This window comes from Oncorhynchus nerka, linkage group LG27 (genome assembly GCF_034236695.1).
Source record: "Oncorhynchus nerka isolate Pitt River linkage group LG27, Oner_Uvic_2.0, whole genome shotgun sequence".
In the NCBI taxonomy this organism is placed as follows: domain Eukaryota; kingdom Metazoa; phylum Chordata; class Actinopteri; order Salmoniformes; family Salmonidae; genus Oncorhynchus; species Oncorhynchus nerka.
The window spans coordinates 29768810-29788763 of record NC_088422.1 but is presented as its reverse complement, the minus strand read 5'-3'; the positions used below and the strand labels follow the sequence as shown (position 1 = coordinate 29788763).

General features: G+C 45.0%; 1 protein-coding gene across 5 annotated transcripts in view; it reads left to right on the top strand.

Annotated features, from left to right (window-relative positions):
- Positions 1 to 19534, top strand: part of LOC115111545 (GTPase-activating protein and VPS9 domain-containing protein 1-like) — a 30419-nt gene extending 10885 nt beyond the window's left edge. For 2 of the 5 annotated variants that reach the window (XM_029637699.2, XM_029637696.2), the window contains 21 exons: positions 465 to 613; positions 802 to 931; positions 1167 to 1292; positions 4155 to 4328; positions 7387 to 7524; positions 8762 to 8896; positions 9530 to 9640; positions 9998 to 10078; positions 10747 to 11093; positions 11287 to 11374; positions 12104 to 12136; positions 12899 to 12970; positions 13092 to 13211; positions 13291 to 13420; positions 13616 to 13728; positions 14057 to 14216; positions 14508 to 14695; positions 14954 to 15167; positions 15394 to 15466; positions 15591 to 15788; positions 16151 to 19534. In XM_029637699.2, coding sequence (XP_029493559.2) covers positions 465 to 613; positions 802 to 931; positions 1167 to 1292; positions 4155 to 4328; positions 7387 to 7524; positions 8762 to 8896; positions 9530 to 9640; positions 9998 to 10078; positions 10747 to 11093; positions 11287 to 11374; positions 12104 to 12136; positions 12899 to 12970; positions 13092 to 13211; positions 13291 to 13420; positions 13616 to 13728; positions 14057 to 14216; positions 14508 to 14695; positions 14954 to 15167; positions 15394 to 15466; positions 15591 to 15788; positions 16151 to 16291 — 2921 coding nt within the window. In that variant the 3' untranslated portion in view covers positions 16292 to 19534. Of the gene's footprint in view, positions 1 to 461; positions 614 to 801; positions 932 to 1166; positions 1293 to 4154; positions 4329 to 7386; positions 7525 to 8761; positions 8897 to 9529; positions 9641 to 9997; positions 10079 to 10746; positions 11094 to 11286; positions 11375 to 12103; positions 12137 to 12898; positions 12971 to 13091; positions 13212 to 13290; positions 13421 to 13615; positions 13729 to 14056; positions 14217 to 14507; positions 14696 to 14953; positions 15168 to 15393; positions 15467 to 15590; positions 15789 to 16150 lie in introns of all 5 variants that reach the window. The other 3 variants (XM_029637697.2, XM_029637701.2, XM_029637700.2) reach the window with 3 other exon arrangements.
- Positions 19535 to 19954: the final 420 nt, after the last annotated feature.

Genomic DNA, 19954 nt, shown 5'->3' with positions numbered 1-19954 from the left:
ATGCAGTCATTGACCTGTATTACACTGCACGGGTTATACAGCACAGGTTATCTAATCAGGGCCTAGCAAAATATTCAGTCTCTATTAGGATAGATTCATTGATTTGATGATTAAATGTGAGATTCATTAGTCCAATATTTCTGTTCACTGCAATACTTCTTTCACATTGCAAAACTGAAAGATTGGGAGCAACTAACAGGTTGGGAGCAACTTACAGGTAATCTAACTAGCAAAGCAGTCTGTATGTAGTTGTGTGTAGGTAGGTGAGTCTGTACGTTCGGTTGTTTTATAGATAGTATATTGCCTACTTTTTGCTTTTTTTATAATTGAAACCGATCCCAGTCTTTTGCGCACTCTGAATTTCTGTTAATGAGTGAATATTAGAGTAACTCCGTGTCCCCTGCTAACCCTGAATATCTTATTTAGTTAGCCTCATCCCGTCTGTCTTCCTGCTCCCCCAGCAGCCTCCCGCAGCCGTACTGAGCTGGCCCAGCAGGGGGAAGCAGAGGCCAGCTCCATGGAATCCCTGCAGGAGGTGATGCCAGAAGAGGTGCTGGTGATCTCACTCGGAAGCAGCCCGCAGACCATCCCCGGCATGATGTCAGAGAATGAGGTAACTAAGGAGCCTGGATCATGAAGATTAGTTCATTAGGGAGATGTGCTGTAATACAGTTCCACACAATCGTTCAAATCAAAGATCACTTACTTTTATATATACTTTTATGTAACAGATGTATTTGTCATTATTGGAAGCCCATATCAAGAGCCAGGGTGGCAGTAACCAGTGCTGTTCTCTCTCAGGTGTTGACCGCGCAGCAGACTGATGGAGCACAAGGGTACACTCCTGCAGACGACACCAAGCACCATTGCAAACCAGACAAAACCCTGCGTTTCTCCCTCTGTAGTGACAACCTGGAGGGTATCTCAGAGGGTCAGTGTGCTAACAGCCCACATGCCTTGCTAACTCAGTAGTTACTACAGCAACACAACAGAATGTGTTCAATGTTTGACCATGGAATTGAGTTTATAATAGATGTTATTACAGTGTATCTTTTGTAAACCACAGTAACTGTTAATGTACCACAAAAATAGGATTCAGAAGAGGACTTTGTAATCTGATGCATTGTAGTTAGAGATGTCACAATGTAATTGTTTTCTTTGCACAGGTCCGTCCAACCGGTCTAACTCTGTGTCGTCTCTGGACCTGGAGGGAGAGTCTGTGTCAGAGCTGGGAGCTGGGCCATCAGGGAGCAATGGGGTGGAGGCTCTACAACTGCTGGAGCATGAACATGGTGTGTTGTGAGAAATAATCAGCTACACTACCGGTCAAAAGTTTTAGAAACTCTACTCATTCCAGTTTATTTATTTGTTTTGCTTTGGCTTATGGTAGAGAAATGAACATTCGATTATCTGGCAACAGCTCTGGTGGACATTCCTGCAGTCAGCATGCCAATTGCACTCTCCCTCAACTTGAGGCATTGTTGTGACAAAATTACACATTTTAGAGTGGCCTTTTGTCCCCAGCACAAGGTGCACCTGTCTAATGATCATGCTGTTTAATCAGTTCTTTTTCTTTTACCCCTTTTTTAAAATATATTTTTTTACCCAATTTCGTGGTATCCAATTGTTGTAGTAGCTACTATCTTGTCTCATCGCTACAACTCCCGTACGGGCTCGGGAGAGACTAAGGTTGAAAGTCATGCGTCCTCCGATACACAACTCAACCAGCCGCACTGCTTCTTAACACAGCGCGCATCCAACCCGGAAGCCAGCCGCACCAATGTGTCGGAGGGTGCACCTGGCAACCTTGGCCCACCACAGGAGTCGCTGGTGCGCGATGAGACAAGGACATCCCTACCGACCAAGCCCTCCCTAACCCGGACGACGCTAGGCCAATTGTGCGTCGCCCCACGGACCTCCCGGTTGCGGCCGGTTACGACAGAGCCTGGGCGCGAACCCAGGGACTCTGATGGCACAGCTGCCCTTAACCACTGCGCCACCCGGGAGGCCCTGTTTAATCAGTTTCTTGATATGCCACACCAGTCAGGTGAATGGATTATCTTGGCCAAAGAGAAATGCTCACTAACAGGAATGTGAACAAATTTGAGAGAGAGAAGCTTTTTGTGTGTGTGGAACATTTCTGGGATTATTTTATTTCAGTTTATGAAACATGGAACCAACACTTCACATGTTGCATTTATATTTTTGTTCAGTGTTGTAAGGACCTCTGTCTATCTGCAAAAAAAGAAAAGTCCCCTTTTCAGGACCCTCTAAAAGATAATTTGTAAAAATCCAAATAACTTCACAGATCTTCATTGTAAAGGGTTTAAACACTGTTTCCCATGTTTGTTCAATGAACCATAAATAATTAATGAACATGCACCTGTGGAACGGTCGTTAAGACACTAACAGCTTACAGACAGTATGCAATTAGGGTCACAGTTATGAAAACTTAGGACACTAAAGAGGCCTTTCTACTGACTCTGAAAAACACCAAAAGAAATATGCCCAGGGTCCCTGCTCATCTGCATGAACGTGGCTTAGGCATGCTGCAAGGAGGTATGAGGACTGCAGATGTGGCCAGGGCAATAAATTGCAATGTCCTTACTGTGAGACGCCTAAGACAGCGCTACAGGGAGACAGGATGGACAGCTGATCGTCCTCGCAGTGGCAGACCACGTGTAACACCACCTGCACAGGATCGGCACATCCGAACATCACACCTGTGGGACAGGTACAGAATGGCAACAACAACTGCCCGAGTTACACCAGGAACACACAATCCCTCCATCAATGCTCAGACTGTCTGCAATAGGCTGAGAGAGGCTGGACTGAGGGCTTGTAGGCCAGTTGAAAGGCAGGTCCTCACCAGACATCACGGCAACAACGTCGCCTATGGGCACAACCCCACTGTCGCTGGACCAGACAGGACAGGCAAAAAGTGCTCTTCACTGACGATTCGCGGTTTTGTCTCACCAGGGGTGATGGTCGGATTCGTGTTTATCGTCGAAGGAATGAGCGTTACACCGATGCCTGTACTCTGGAACGGGATCGATTTTGGAGGTGGAGGGTCCATCATGGTCTGGGGCGGTGTGTTACAGCATCGGACTGAGCTTGTTGTCATTGCAGGCAATCTCAACGCTGTGCGTTACAGGGAAGACATCCTCCTCCCTCATGTGGTACCCTTCCTGCAGGCTAATCCTGACATGACCCTCCATCATGACAATGCCACCAGCCATACTGCTCGTTCTGTGCGATTTCCTGCAAGACGGGAATGCCAGTGTTCTGCCATGGCCAGCGATGAGCCCGGCTCTCCAATTCCATTGAGCACATCTGGGACCTGTTGGCTCGGAGGGTGAGGGCTAGGGCCATTCCCCCCCCAGAAATGTCTGGGAACTTGCAGGTGCCTTGGTGGAAGAGTGGGGTAATATCTCACAGCAAGATCTGGCAAATCTGGTGCAGTCCATGAGGAGGAGATGCACTGCAGTACTTAATGCAGCTGGTGGCCACACCAGACACTGACTGTTACTTTTGATTTTGACGCCCCCCCCCCTTTGTTCAGGGACACATTATTCAATTTCTGTTTGTCACATGTCTGTGGAACGTGTTTAGTTTGTCTGTTGTGGAATCTTCTTTCCCATGTTAAGTTTACTGAAAATAAACACAGTTGACAGTGAGAGGTCCTTACTACAACTGCACATGAAGAAACGTTCAAAGTTCTTGAAATTTTCCGCATTGACTGACCTTCATGTCTTAAAGTAGTGATAGACTGTCGTTTCTCTTTGCTTATTTGAGCTGTTTCCCCCCACCTTGTCACAACACAACACAACTGGCTCAAATGCATGAAGAAGGAAAAAAGTTCCTCATGAAGCTGGTTGAGAGAATGCCAAGAGTGCAAAGCTGTCATCATGGCAAAGGGGGGCTATTTTGAAGAATATAAAATATATTTTGATTGGAGACTTTTTTTTTTTTTTGGTTACTACATGTTTTCGTATGTGTTATTTCATTATTTTGATGTACAGCGTAGAAAATAGTAAAAATAAAGAAAAACCCTTGAATGAGTAGGTGTTCTAAAACTTTTGACCGGTAGTGTATATCAATGTCAGGTATTGTTAAATTGAGCTGTGATAACTTTGTCTATTTTTAACCCCCAGCCACCACTCAGGACAACCTGGATGACAAACTGAGGAAGTTTGAGATACGAGACATGATGGGCCTGACGGATGACCGGGATATCTCTGAGACTGTGAGTGAGACCTGGAGCACAGACGTGCTGGGCAGCGACTTTGACCCCAACATGGACGAAGATAGACTGCAGGAAATAGCTGGTAAGACCTACAGTACCAGTCAAAAGTTTGTACACCGACTCATTCTAGGGTTTTTATTATTTACTGCTTTCTACATTGTAGAATAATAATGAAGACATCAAAACTATGAAATAACACTTATGGAATCATGAAGTAAACAAAGTTTTAAACAAATCGAAATCTATTTTATATTTGAGATTCTTCAAAGTAGCCACCCTTTGCCTTGATGACAGCTTTGCACACTCTTGGTATTCTATCAACCAGGTTCACCTGGAATGCTTTTCCAACAGTCTTGAAGGAGTTCCAACATATGCCATGTGTGTTTTTATTTATATATATAATTTATTTTATTTATTGTTCAGTGTAGTAAGGACCTCCCTGTTAGTGAGCATTTCTCTTTGGCCAAGATAATCCATTCACCTGACTGGTGTGGCATATCAAAAAACTGATTAAACAGCATGATCATTACACAGGTGCCCATTGTGCTGGGGAAAAAAGGCCACTGTGAAATGTACAGTTTTGTCACACAACACAGTGCCACAGATGTTTTGAGGGAGCGTCCAATTGGAATGCTAACTGCAGGAATGTCCACAAGTTATTTCCAGAGAATTTAACATGAATTTCTCTACCATAAGCTGCCTCATGTCATTTTAGAGAATTTGGCAGTACATCCAACCGGCCTCACAACAGGCTACGGACAATGAACGCAATTGCATTTTATCGGAGGCAATTTGAAAGAAAAGGGAAAGTGAGGATACCTAGTCAGTTGTACAACTGACTGCCTTCAACTGAAATGTGTCTTCTACATTTAACTCAACCCCTCTGAATCAGAGAGGTGTGGGGGGCTGCCTTAATCGACATCCACGTCTTCGGCGCCCAAGGAACAGTGGGTTAACTGCCTTGCTCAGGGGCAGGACGACAGATTTTTACCTTGTCTGGGATTCGATCCACCAACCTTACGGTTACTGGCCTAACGCTCTAACCACCAGGCTACCGTGACGAGATCCTGAGGCCCATTGTTAGGCCCATTTTGTTTTAAAGGTATCTGGGACCAATAAATGAATATCTGTATTCCCAGTCATGTGAAATCCATAGATTAGGGCCTAATGAATTTATTTCAATTGACTGATTTTCTCATATGACCTGTAGCTCAGTAAAATCTTTGACATTGTTGCATATTTTTGTTGAGAATGTAGCACAATACTGTTGTGGTGTATGTTGGATAACGGCATGTTATGGTTTCCTCTCCATAAACAGGCCTGCCCTATAAAGCACTCAAGTCCTCAAGGGATAATCATTGCTATTTCTTAACTTTTTTCGAGTGATGGGTGTGTTCTTGATTGAGATCACTCTCTTGAATGCCCTTTTTAAGTTTAGCTATGGGTAGATGGTTATATGTGGGTAGAAAATGGGCACTTCGGGCTGAATCCCAACTTGAGATCCTTGTGCATAACTAGAATGTTTCCATTGAAGCATCGATGCATGATTTCAATCAAAGTATGAGTTCATGTGTGCAGCTCATTATCATTATCTGCTATTCATCTAGCTTGTATTTCTAACTTTTTTATTTTAATTTGATTTTTTAACAGTTCCACTCAATATAGCCTATGGTCACATTTATTCTGGAGTATCCCATTTTATTTAGCTAATTCTTTAAAGTAAGGACTACCTTTTAATGTTCTCTAATGGCGTCCGCATACATCCCAGCCGAAACAGTTCGGTAGAATTCGTGCAAATATTATGACGACGTTTTGGACTTCGGTGAGTTTTTTTGGGGGGGGGGTTGGTTGTGCACACCAAAACATTTCTGGAGGCAAGCTGAAGGTTGAAGTCTACGCCCCTTCATCGGTGATTGGTCAACAGGAGGGGTTCTTGTCATTCAATGAGAGACGACATGTTTTCATGCACATTTTTTTTCGTTGAACAATAATTCACTGAACATCTTAGTTAGATGTAAAATCACGCAAATAAGATTTATTTGGCAAAAATGTCAATGACAGATTTCTTGATTAGTTCTGACTATTTTGGAGAGTGGCTACGGCGTCTCAATGGCCAAACGGTACTATTGCTGCTTTTTTTCTCGTTTTCAAGAGAAGGTCTTTTTAAGGGAGTTTGCGAGCACACTTGTTCGGTTCGCCAAGTTCAGCTTGGCACCAGCTGAACTGAAGCATGCTGACGCCTTAAGACATCAGAATTTTTCATTTTATTCCATGCAAAGCTCTCTCTCTCGCTCATATATATTCACTCAGTCTCTGCAGTCTTATTGACCTTGGTTCCTTCTCATTTGCATCCACCATTTTTCATTGCTCGGAATATGGCGTTGGGGGACTTTTCCATCATTAAGTGAATTTACAACGGTTTCCTTATGTGTTTTCTCCAAGGGATTGGGTTATGAGATGCACATTAAATATCCATTAATACCTCATTATCCCACTGATAAGATTACCATGATAATGAGGCAGACATTCTAATTGTTTCACTTCTTGTTGTGCCACTCATTTAATCATCCACCTGAAAGACAAGTGCTCTGCGCCTCTACCTTGAAGACTGTAAACATGGACAGCAGGGTAGAGCTCTCCTGCCGCAAGGAAGGGCCCTGCCCCCGCCCTGCAGACTGTTGCCTGGGCGCTGTCACGCACGTGCGCCTGTGTGTGTGCTGTGAAGTGGAAACATGGCATACCTGGGAGTGTGGGTACCACGGGTCGACTCATGATCCGCACCCCGGCCACCATACTCCCACTCACACCTGCTAGCTCTTTCCCCTCCTCCGCATTCTTCCGCCTTGTTAACCTGCCGCAGCATCCCAAATGGAAATGGAGGGACGTCGTGTGGAGGACTTTGTGGGAGGGTGGGTGGGTGGGTGAGGGGTAATTTGGTTGTGAGTAATGCCCGGCTTAATCAACAGCTCAAAGTCATGGCTCAGGGGGTGGTGGTGGGGTGAGATATTACCATTAACCTTTGACCTTTGGCACAGGTGTGTGTGTGTGTGTGTGTGCGTGCGCACACCTTTGGGCCCAGCATGAAATGCCCGTGACCCCAGGCTTTCTCTCTCTCTGTCTGTCTGTGCGTGTGTTCTCAGGGGCGGCTGTAGAGAACATGCTGGGCAGCCTGCTGTGTCTACCAGGCTCTGGTTCAGTGCTGCTAGACCCATATGGATCCACCATCTCCGAGACCACCAGCGAGGCCTGGAGTGTGGAGGTCCTGCCCAGCGACTCAGGTGGGTTCAGTGTGGAGAAGGGGATTATAGGGGCTGAATGCTGTCTCCTGTCTATTTCACAACTTTCTACACACATTTTCCATGAGTGTCTATGTATATTCATTTTCTTGTCTTCCTCCATGCAATGCATCTGCATGAGTCACTCCAGTAGGTGTGTGCACGGTATGAATCTCTGTGTGTGGGCGGACATGCCAGGTGTGGTGTCCCCCAGTTCCAAATCAAGGAAGTGGGTGCAATCTGTCATGTTTGTGTGCACTAGCCTGTCTATCAGGGCACATCTGCCTGTGACAGTATAAGGCAGCTCTGGGCTTCCCCAGAGGAACCTCCAGGTGTGTTTGCACCTGTAGTGAAGGAACGGTCATGAGGAAATGTGCAACGAGTGCTGTTATCTGCTGGCGACATACTCTCACAAATCTGTAGGCTTTGCAACCCTCTTCAGACCATGTTCTATGTATGGACATGTGCTGAGCAGTTCCAGCACAGTGTGAATGTGGTCCCATTGCAGCAGTTACAAACCATACCTTATGATGAACAGCAGGAATCATATCAATCTTGCACTGTCATTTAGTTAAAAACAAGGTTAAACCTTGTTAGATTACGTAAATCCCCTAAAGTCAGTGTTTCATGAATATCAATTGAGTGCTAATAAAAGCATAACTAGGGTTTCTTGGGAAAGCCCGGACTCTGTTAATTGAAGTGCACCATTGCAATATGTGCAGTGTTAAATTGACATGCATGAGTGTCTTGATTGCTTTTTGTTCCGTTTGCTGCCCCTGTTCTCCTCTGTAATAGGGCTATCTGATGCTCACCTGGAGTTGAGCGCTTGTTTCATGGCTAGGCAGCAGAAAACTGCACTCCAAAGAGCACTTCTCTAGCACATTATTACTAATGAGCATGCAAATGACTACGGCTGTTACTATGGAGCCTCTGGGTTAAGCTGAACAGCTCCATTGGGCAGCCACAAAATGGGCTGGACTTTCTGTTTTTCTCTGTCAGTTGTAAATGGTTTGTTTTCTTTCGTGCATATGAGCTTTTCTTCGCTATTACTTTGTCCTCCCAGAGAAGGGAGAGCAAACATACAGCAAGGTGTACATTGGCATTCATAGGCCTATTTTAGGCTGCCTACTGTATGCAAGAACAAACCACAATGACTATAACGGGATGTGATGTGACTGTGCTGTGTGTGTGTGTGTGTGTGTGTGTGTGTGTGTGTGTACCTCCCCATAATCCCCTCCAGAAGCCCCAGACCTGAAGCAGGAGGAGCGTCTACAGGAGCTAGAGAGCTGCTCCGGGGTGGGCAGCACCTCCGATGACACAGAGGTCAGAGAGGTCAGCTCTCGGCCCAGCACCCCAGGGCTCAGCGTAGTCTCAGGTACCCTGCGTCTATGTCACTAATTGAAGCTGTGCGGTTACACCCTATACATCAGGTTTCATTACATATAAAACACATAGTGGGAAATCAAGTAAAAGCAACCTAACCGGTCAGTTACATAGAATACATGCAGGCTAGTTTAAAACCACGTTGGGAGTAGTCTGTGTTAGTTGGAAAACCGTCAAATAATGCTAAATAGCCAGGACAATCATGTTTGTGTGAGTTTGGCAAGGGCACAGAGGTTAACCCTGGCACTCTGTACTGGTAGCTCAGGTAAACAAGCTGCGCTGCCATGTTTGGCGTAGCATCCCAGATTAAGAGGACTGGGCTAGTGCCCATGGCTGAGCCCCTATAGGAACATGTCCCAGAGGGGCCGGGCCGATGGATAGGCTCTGTCTGATTATCACTCTTGCTGCTGCTATTTGTGTCACCATCCCACCCATGGGATCTCCTGCTACCAAATTTAGAGGTCCCAGTGGGATCGTTCGGCATATCCTCTCTATACAGTGTGTATGGTGTCATGCTGCTACCTTTCAAATGTCACACATTCAATCCCTCAGAAACCAAGTATTCCACCAAATGTAAACATCTCCTGGATGACAGACTTTTGAACAGACATTTTTTCTTCTGCAGCGACATCAGAAGACATTCCCAACAAGACAGAGGACCTGCGGTCAGAGTGCAGCTCGGACTTTGGGGGGAAGGACTCTGTGACTAGTCCAGATGGGGAGGATTCATCCCATGGTAGGAGAGCGGGAAGAGTCACCTCAACCCTGGCCCGGCTGTGCCATCACTACACTGTCATCAGCAAGACCTATCAATCCCTGTCTGCTCTATAGCTGAGCTGCCACGACCTCTCCACTACACTAGAATGCTGCTGACCCTGTTGGAGTCTTTCTGCTATGTTTTCATATAAGATGTTTAGACTATATTTCTCAAATACAAAGTGTAGGTACATGATGATGATGACTTTCTTTGTATAATACGAAGCACAGAATAGCCCATGCGTTTTTCAGTGACATGACCAATTATAGCAGAAAGTGGCTCTCTGTTTAGTATATGAATGTCATTCAGAATTCTCTATTTCCCTTGTTGTTTCAGGAGCACATCACAGTTTGGCCTCTCCGCCCTCTCAGGCTGACTCCTTACTGGCCATGTTTGATCCCCTCTCTTCCGGCGAAGGTAATTTCTGCTTCCACAATGCTCTGGGGTCTTTGCTGTGTCGAGTGTCCAATCAAACCCAGAAATGAGCATCATTAAGTCGTGTCTAATGGCATGGGCTCACAGAACAGCTTGAGCTCTGAGAAATGAACCAAAGAGTCCCGCCCCAATTACTGGACAAAACATTAGTGCAATAAAAATGTCTACTGCGTGGGAATGTCATTTCAATTAGCTAATTTGGTGTATAATATTTCCATTGTGGTTTGCTCTTTGTTCTCTCTGCGCTTGGTAAATTGTGGCCCTGTCTTGCTCAGTGTTATTGTGAGTGGAGGAGGAGATGGCTGGAGAGGGAGGGGAGCTGTGGCAGGGCTGTGTGTCTGTGGCAAGGTGAAGGGATGACAGGTTGAGAGACCTCACCCCAGGCACTTTGGCACAGTCCCCTTGTCCCACTGTGCTCATGGCACCAGGCTGCCATTGGAAGCTTTTCAGGAGAGACAATCTACCCTTGGAACAGGTGGCCTACCCACACCTAGGGCTTGTCTCCCACCAACCTCTCTCTAGCACTGTCCCTTACTTTCTAATTGTATTGCTGTTCTTTTTGTTTCTGGACAATCTGGGTAATAGAGTGTGATACACCCCTATGTATAAAGCTGTATAACCAAACTAAGCCATGTTTTGCCCCACCACAGATTCCTCCACTGGTACCATTGTGAGGCCCAAGGTGCACTACGCCAGACCCCTTCATCCTCCGCCTGACCCACCCATCCCAGAGACCTGTGCCCTGGGCCAGGAGCCCCGCTACTCCCTGTTCACGCCCCACTGCCTGGCCCAAGCCGAGCTGGAGCACACCAAGCAGCGCCACTCCTACACAGACAGGCTGGTACGCAGCCGCAGCTCTGACATTGTGTGCCCAGGCCGCCGACCCACCAGCGACCCGGGCCTGAATCGCAGGGCTGCAGCCGAGGAGCGGGACCATGCGGGGGCCTTCTTTATGGGGCCGTTCTCGTCTCCTAGCAAGGACTCCCTGAAAGGGGAGGTGAGAGCTGCTGGTCATCGCTGCCTGTGTCGCGCGTTAGTCCTGTATGCTGCTCTCAAAGCCTAGTTTTAGACCTGCTGCTCTATAGCAATAGTCTAAGTTTGAACTCTACTGCAAGCCTTTCTTTCCTGTCCTACTGTACAGTATGTCACTACGGATTCTAAAACATACTTGAATGTCTGTTTTCCCTAAGGTTGAGGAGAGAAAGGACAGTGATGAGGAAAAGTCTGATCGCAACAGACCGTGGTGGAAGAAACGCTTTCAGTCAGCCATTCCCAAAGGTAAAGAGTCACTTCAGCTACTCTCTTTCCCCTCCATCACTGTGTCATTTTGGCATGCTGTCTGTTGCAAAAAATGCTTTTAGTGGGTTGAAAATGGTTACAATTCGTTAGAGAATTGCATGGTTCCTATGAATCGTTTCAGATCTCTACTGTTTGTAATGTGAGAAAGGGAGTGATGATGCGTGATCGCTCCACTTCAAATACTGTTTGTTGTTGAAAGTTACACTAGACATGTCTTTTCCTCACGTCTCACTTGCGCTAGATTTATTTTTAGTTTGTGAAACGAATCATTAATGTGAGGGGCTTGAGCAGGTGTAGATTGTGCGGTGGTACCCCTCCAAGCAGTCCTGTCATCCCCAGCCTAATGGTCATTACATAGACCTCGCTGTCATCACCGCGGATAGATTACACATCTCTTGTTGCAGTTAAACTCCAAAACCATCTCTCATGGAAGTGTCAGGGAAATAATGGGGCTGTGCCTACAAGAGATGACTGTTTATTACTCTTTTAGATAATGATGTTCCTTTAGTGAACATTGAAGTTGTATTAATAAAGCCAGATCTGCAAAGAGAAGTGTAAACCTGTGAAGTCCACATAAAGTCCCTTCTGTTGGCCTTGCTGCTGCTGTGCTGTGAATACCATGGTGATGTGTAGCCCCTCACACAGAGTGGCAGCCAGGCAGACTGAGTGCGTGAAAGGCCAACCTTGTCTGTTGTGTTCCTCACACAGTGCTGTATTGGACGGCTGAGAGTGAAGTCCCAGGTAACACGTCCCGACACTGTAACTGTCACCATTGAGCTAGCGGCTCTGAAGTCAGTGCCTGAGTTCTGTAGGTCATGAGGCTTGTAGACGTGGCCCTTTGTGATAAAGCTGTGATGTGACATGGTGCCACCTGAGTTGATGTCTCTGGCTCAGCATTCATGCATTTGTTTTGGTTGTCTCCATTTTTCTTTTTGCACTGTACTGTTTGCTATACAACATTGTGAACCAATGTTATTGGAGCGTACAGAATGACAACCCATTTAGTCTAATCATTGCTAGTCCTCTTCACATTCTTTCCCTTTAAATATCAGTCCTGTAGGATACGTCTTATCTGGACACATCCCGTTTGTCTAGTTGACACGTTATTAGGATGAGCCTCACCTGCTTATTTGTACAAATATATACACTTACTGTATATATTGATATTTTATCATGTGTATATATCTATGATCTTATTTCTCCATTGCGGTCTGGCAGTCGTATTATTTCAGCCATGTTGGTTTTATTTACCACTCTTTTCCTTTGCTATTTTCATGCAGTAAAAATATGGATAAATCTCCTTCGTTTTGTTCAGTGAGATGATGCTATGCTACGGTATGCATCTCTCCTCTGCATTGTTAGTGAGAAAATACCTTGTATAAACACATGCTGTCATGAAACACTGCTGTGTGAAGTGAGTCATGATGGGACTGTGGTCCAGAGATGGTGAGAGGAGAGCGTAGCTGCACTTCTCCTAGCTCACTCATTATGCCCTCTCCACAGCTCCGATAGCAGCCTTACGGAAAAGGGACAAGCAGGAGAAAGACAATATGGGCCATGAACGTGTCCCACAAGGTCTGTCCTGATTTACTGTCATTGCACTCAGATATGGTTGAATCACGGGGAAAGGAATTGGGCATGTTTCCCATGGTGGGTTTAATCCAAATGTGCCTGTGGTGTCTTCTGTGTGTGTCAGACGACCCTCTGTCCAGGAACTCCCAGGCCCAGGCAGCAGAAGACATCCTTGACAAGTACAGGAACATCAAGAGGACCAGTCCCAGTGAAGGAGCCACTGCTGCAGCCTACGACGCCACAGGTCAGTGTCTTTCTCGCTCAGGTACACCCACTCACACACACGTTACATCAATTTGAGCGTGTGAATGTGTTGTACACAGAGTTGTGTGGAGAGGAGTGTGTGCACAACTCCCCCAGAGACGAAGCTCTGCAGAACATATCCACAGACGACCTGCCAGACTCAGCCAGCCAGACAGCCCAGCAACACGATTCCAACAAGTTCTCATTCAGGTCAGCCAACGCTCATCAACTCACAAGAATCACACAGCTAGGATTTTGATAATAGTAATAATAAGATCTTTGTTTATGCATCAGATTTCATGTGATGCTTAATTAGCCAGAAGTGCTTCAGAGGCAAAAGACAGAGTGATAAGACTGTCAAACCAAATCTACATTTGGCTATTTTTTTTTACTCATATTTTGCAGTGATGCAAAGAAGAAGTTGAGGCTGGCCTTGTGTTCAGCAGAGTCTGTGGCCTTTCCTCTCATGGCTCCTGCCACCACACGCAATGGGCTGCCTGACCACACAGACTTTGAAGGTACCAGACGAGCTACTGTAAAAAATCACTGAATCTGTTTTGCACATTCTATCATCACTGTTCATATTATATCTGACCACATTCATTCCTGTAAGTAAGCCATCCCACTACACGTTTACCATCAGGGCACGGCCACACACAATAGAAAGTGAAATCCTTTGAAATGATTACATTTGAAATCCATAAGAGACTAGCTCTGTAGTCATCAGTCACATCCACATGTCAGGGGGGAGCAGGGAAGGCTGATCTGATTACAGCAGTAGCCCTTCTCCCACTGAGGGGCCTGCGTATCTGACCCACCGCCATCTCCCTCCCGTCTCCTTCCCAGACAACGAGATCGTGTGCTTCCTGAAGGTCCAGCTGGCGGAGGCCATCAACCTGCAGGATAAGAACCAGATGGCCCAGATCCAGGAGACCACTCGCTGCGTCAGCCGCTTCGACACACGCACCTGCAAGAAGCTGCTGGCTGCCATTGCTGAGGATTACAGGTAACTATGGAGGAAGACATACATGCTGCCGAAGGACCAGCACTGCACATTCACCTCTTCTACTGCAAAGACGTAGTTCTGTGGCATAGTTGGGTGTTGTTTTGTTTGAAATACCTGTGTGTATGTCGATTTGAAAGGATAAAATAAACATTTTGGTAGACTATCAATGAATGTTGAGTGTACTGTCTTATTTCACTGGTATTATCTCAGATCAACATAATTTTGTCACTGAACACAACTGTTAATAAGCATAATCCATAATGCCTGTGTGTCCGTTGTACCCTCCGGTAGGAAGCGGGCACCCTACATAGCATATCTGACGCGTTGTCGGCAGGGTCTGCAGACATCCCATGCCCACCTGGAGAGGCTGCTGCAGAGGGTGCTGAGGGACAAGGAGGTAGCTAACCGCTACTTCACCACAGTCTGTGTTCGCCTCCTACTGGAACACATGGAGGCGAAGTCCCTGGACTTCATCAAAGGTCTTTGCCGCTTATTACGGACACAATCACTTTGATATTGTAACCATTAATCTACTCATGTTGTCTCTGCTAGTTGATTGTCTGCTGAATGGCCATAGATTGGAATTCAAAATACAGACACTAATATTCAACCTAACTACCTGCACCAAACTGCAGTGCGTCAATCTGTAACCTCGCTAAAAAGACTATCTCAGGTTCCTCCCTCAGCTTTCCAGGGGTGCATAGTGCTCAGTGTGTCTGTCTCTGCCCCCCCCCCAGCCTTCCAGGGGTGCACAGCGTCAGACGACAAGACTGCGGCGGTGGAGGACTTCCTGCGCTACCTGTACGGGGCCATGGCCCATGATGCCATCTGGCAGTACGCCAGCGAGGATCAGCTGCAGGATGCCCAGATGGCCATCGAGCGCAGCGTCATGAACCGCATCTTCAAGCTGGCCTTCTACCCCAACCAGGACGGGGACATCCTAAGAGACCAGTGAGTAACGGTGCCCGCCACCTCACCTCCGTCACACAGCCACAGCCTCGGTGTGGCTGCAACCCCTGACGCTATCAAATGACCCAGAATCCTCTCCTCCTCCTCTGATGCTACTGTAGCAGCAGTATCTTTGACATATTTGAGTAACCAATATGTATTGCTATGTTATGTGTTCATCTTAGGCTACTGTAGCTATTGCTCTCTACATCCATGTTTCCCCCTCTAGGCTTCTTCAGGAACACATAGCACGTCTCTCAAAAGTGGTGACAGCGAATCACAAAGCTCTTCAAATCCCAGAGGTAATGCCCCACAGATTTGTATCCCCCAACTGTCCGTCAAAGTCTGAGATGTTTAGTTTTGTGTTGATGTTTTGGAGCTCTTACAGATTTGACATGCTGAATGCTTTTTCCTGTGTGGCTCCAGGTGTATGCGAGGGAGGCTCCCTGGCCGTCTGCCCAGTCAGAGATCCGGACCATCAGTGCCTACAAGACCCCTCGGGACAAAGTGCAATGTATTTTACGCATGTGTTCCACCATCATGAATCTCCTGAGTTTGGCCAACGAGGACTCTGTCCCCGGAGCTGACGATTTTGTCCCTGTGCTGGTCTTTGTCCTGATAAAGGTGAGCATCCATCGCAAACTGATATAAAGTTACTCTGAGATGTTTACAACAACATATTCACTTTAGATATTGAAAAGTGATACCTCATTAAACCATAACTTTAATATCACAAGCATGGTTATTAAAATGATAGGCTTTGCTAGAAGTATGACCCTCATCTCCCTAAAATGCAGAGGGTAAAACTGAATCCTTAGCAGAACTTCTGACAATTCCTTCTCACCTAGACAACTGCATAGTAAATGTGTAGTAGCATAAAGATCTTGCTGTATGATAACTTGTATGGACATATTTACATACGGCATGTATTATACATGGCGGACGTGTGGCTCTCTCCGTGGTTAATGTGAGCCCCCTCCCTCCAGGCAAACCCGCCTTGCCTGCTGTCCACTATTCAGTACATCAATCATTTCTACGCCAGCCGGCTGAGTGGGGAGGAGTGCTATTGGTGGATGCAGTTCACCGCGGCAGTGGAATTCATTAAGACCATCGACGATCGCAAGTGAAGCAGAACGAACAGCCACCTGTATGGGCAGACCGTGGTGAAGGAGACTGGACTGGGAGGCTTCCCAACCAACTGCTCCCTCTCTCTCTGCTCCCCACAGCCACCAGGACCACACCCTGTCTGCTGTCTGTTTGTATAGCTGTACATAGTCAGAGACTGAGAGTATATATGATTATTAAGCTGGCAAAATCCAGGTTTTACAGTAGAGAAAAAGGCCTTGGAAAAATGGCAGATGTTAACTTTGAACTTAAACTAATTAGATGTTTTTTCCTATCATCTCTTGGGTCTCCTTAGTCATGGTGAGGTGTGGGGTCTGTATCTAAAGTGTTCTATCTTAAGTTATGATTCTGATGTTAAATTGACTGATAAAGCTTCTAATCAGATGAAAGGGAACCATGTTTCCTAGAGATGATCTCAGATAAATGTAGTAGTAGGTGATGGAAGTTCTTCCTTGTTAAATTGTGCAATCTTTCCCCTGAAATACTTATGCTCTTCAGATGCATTGTATCCTGGGGAATCACAAAACTCAATAGATACTGAGTATTCGTGACTCAATACATTATAAGATCAATCCAATATACTAATGCTAATGTTTCTCTTTTTAACGCTACCACATTGATAATAGGGTAACTTTTTTTCATCAAATGTAAACACATGTAGTCATTTCAGTTCATCCTTTCCTAAATACTTATTTTTATGTGGCAATTTTGACAAGGGCCCACACATTTATATATGAAATAAAATGTATGTATTTATTTCATTCTATTTAAATGCTTTTAAACAAAAAACAAAAAAATATATAGTGTTAGGACAAGGAGCAGTGTTGTCCTTGGACTGAAAAGCCCCCAGGATGAGATATCAGTAGCACTGCTTATTTGGAAATACTGAAAATGAGTGCCTTGAGGGGCGTTTTGTGTAAGTCTTCATTTTCTATATATTCTTGAGTATGAGGGTTCTGCTCTTTATTTTCCATAAACGATTGGCATTACTCTCCCACCCCATTATCACCAATGAGCCCCACAGCCTCTTTTTAAGAAACCTCTGTCCAACCTCTATGCTGGGAGTGACCTCTGAGGAGGACAGGCAGTGTGTGGAACACCGCTGGTTCTTTCAGTTAATTCCCTTTGCACTCATTTCCTTCCCATTACCGTTATGCCCTTGAATATCCAAGATTCTACCTCAGTTAGAACCAATGAACCTGCAATTTATTTTTGGGCACAAGTCTTTAACATTGGTTGGATAGAAAGAATAATGGAACAGGTATTCACTGTTCAAGGGGCTTCTATAGCATCTTCCCCTGCTACAATGAAGCATACTAGTATGTAATATTTTTACTTTAGGCGGGTCAAAGTAACCTTTAGTATTCAAGGTAGTAAAGCATTTCCAAGCGAATAAAGTTAGGTATTTCTGTAGTTGAATGCATGTATGTTTCAGCATAGAGCAGACAGGCTAGTGATTGGATTAGCTCTACCTCACATGATCAAGAAAGGGACTCTTCACGCGTATGCTCGCGTGGATTATTTTATTTATTATACAATTTTAGAGCGCAGGGATATTCCAGTTTCATAATTTTCTTCCACTTACAGGCATGTTGCTCTTCTGCCTGTTCTGTGTCAGGGGCTCCCAAGTGTCACAGTGGCCTAAAGCACTGCATCTCAGTGCTAGAGGTGTCACTACAGACCCTGGTCCAATTCCAGGCTGTATCACATCCGGCCATGATTGGGAGTACCATAGGGCGGCGCACAATTGGCCTAGCGTTGTTAGGGTGTGGCCGGAGTAGGCCAGCATTGTAAATAAGAATTTGTTCTTAACTGACGTGCCTAGTTAAATAAAGGTAAAAAAAAAAAAGGGGGGGGAGAAAAAACTGTTTCAAAGTCACTTGCAGCCAAAGTCATCAAAACTCAAACTCCTGTTCTGTTTTCATTGCAGCTACAAAAGAAGGAACACACTGTTTGTACGCTTAGTATTGTGCCAAGTGTTTTGTCTTATTTGATGTGTTAAATGACTGCTTTCATATCACATGAATAGACAGCACAACAAAAAGAACAAACCATCAGAACACTGACATGTTACTGACTGCTGGAAAAAGGCTGTGATGGGCGTGAGAGGTTTGTATGTTGAATGTGTGAGCGGTTGCATCTGCTCAGTCTCCTCTTGCACTGTCTTATAGGATGGTCTTCTTACTGTAGCTACAGTACTACACGAGCAGTAAGTCCTTGCTGGTAAAAAAATCTCTATAAATACTTCTATTTTCCAACTCAGGCCAGGTATGAAAGGGTTGAGAAGAATGAGGCTTGGTTTTCTTTTGAGTCTGTGACCCTGATGTCATTTATTTTTAAAAGTTCAGAGCTAAATTACTCTTGAGTTTTTGTACGGGGTTAGCGACGCTTGAGCCCTACATTCTACAAGCAGAACATTTGACATGTTTTCTACTTCCCTGCTCTTTAGTAATGAGTTGCACTCATTTGAACTACTGCCTCTGACATTAAAATACTCTAATTGAGGTGATTATATGGGTAGTTTAGCTAGGTCTTACTGTTAGTCATAAGGAGACACATTTATAAGCAATCTCTAAAGGTGGGATGTTTGTTTTCTCCCCATTCCCGGACTTCTCTTCCTGGTTTTTGAGGAATATGTGTGTACAGCATCTACCGTTTTAAATACACCTCTGCTAAATAGATGATACTGTTGTCTAACCTGTTTGAAAACACAGCATGTACTATGTCACCAAATGCAGATAGACTGTATCTATAAGTGTTTGTGGTGTCACTTTAGAGGTACTGTACAGTACAGACCAAATGTGGAACAATCTGGACCTGAATAGTGTTTCAATGTTCCCTTATACATATCAGTGACTCTTTTTAATAGCTAAAAAAAAAAACTACAACCAGCCTTAGTGTCTGACCTGAGTGATACTGTTCATACACAGTGACAGAATACCTCTTATTGTGAAGTTCAAGTACACATCCTAACATTGAGCAGTCTGTACTATAGCCTGATTTAGCATTGATTGTATGCAAACAAGTAGACCGTTGGTGGACGAAGAGACACTTGCCTATGAAATCTGGTCTTCAAAGCTTTACAATCCTCCCTGTGCTCTGGTCCCTGTACAGAGTAGGCAGAATAATACATTTGACATTTGTAAGCTTGCACAATTATGACATATGCAGAGGGGTAGGCGATCTGTCTTTAATGTGATTAATGTATTATATCATTCTTAAACTATTAAACAATTCTTAAACTATTTTAAACAGTCATTTTTCTGTTACTCAGTATCCTGTTATTTGTTTGCATGCAAGTATAATGTGTGAAGGCTCTCTAATGGAGGGATGTTGTAGTCTCATTTTTTTGTTTCATATTCGGTGGCTTTGTAATTCAGATTTAGCTTCAGAGAAATTCTGACACAGGCTGCACAATAAATGGTACATGTTGACCGTATTTTTGCATGGAACATAATTGTTGGAGAGGGCAACAGAGCAAGATCATCCTATCTCTGCAGCGCCACATATAGCAACGTCTAACCAAACATTTAATTACTGCTGACAAGTGTACGGCAGATTTGTAATTGGAGATTTCTCATCTAAAAGCATCACTTCACACACAGCCTTCTCTAATAGTCATCTTTATTACGAAAAAAAGTCCTCGGAGTGGCTTGCATCTCCTG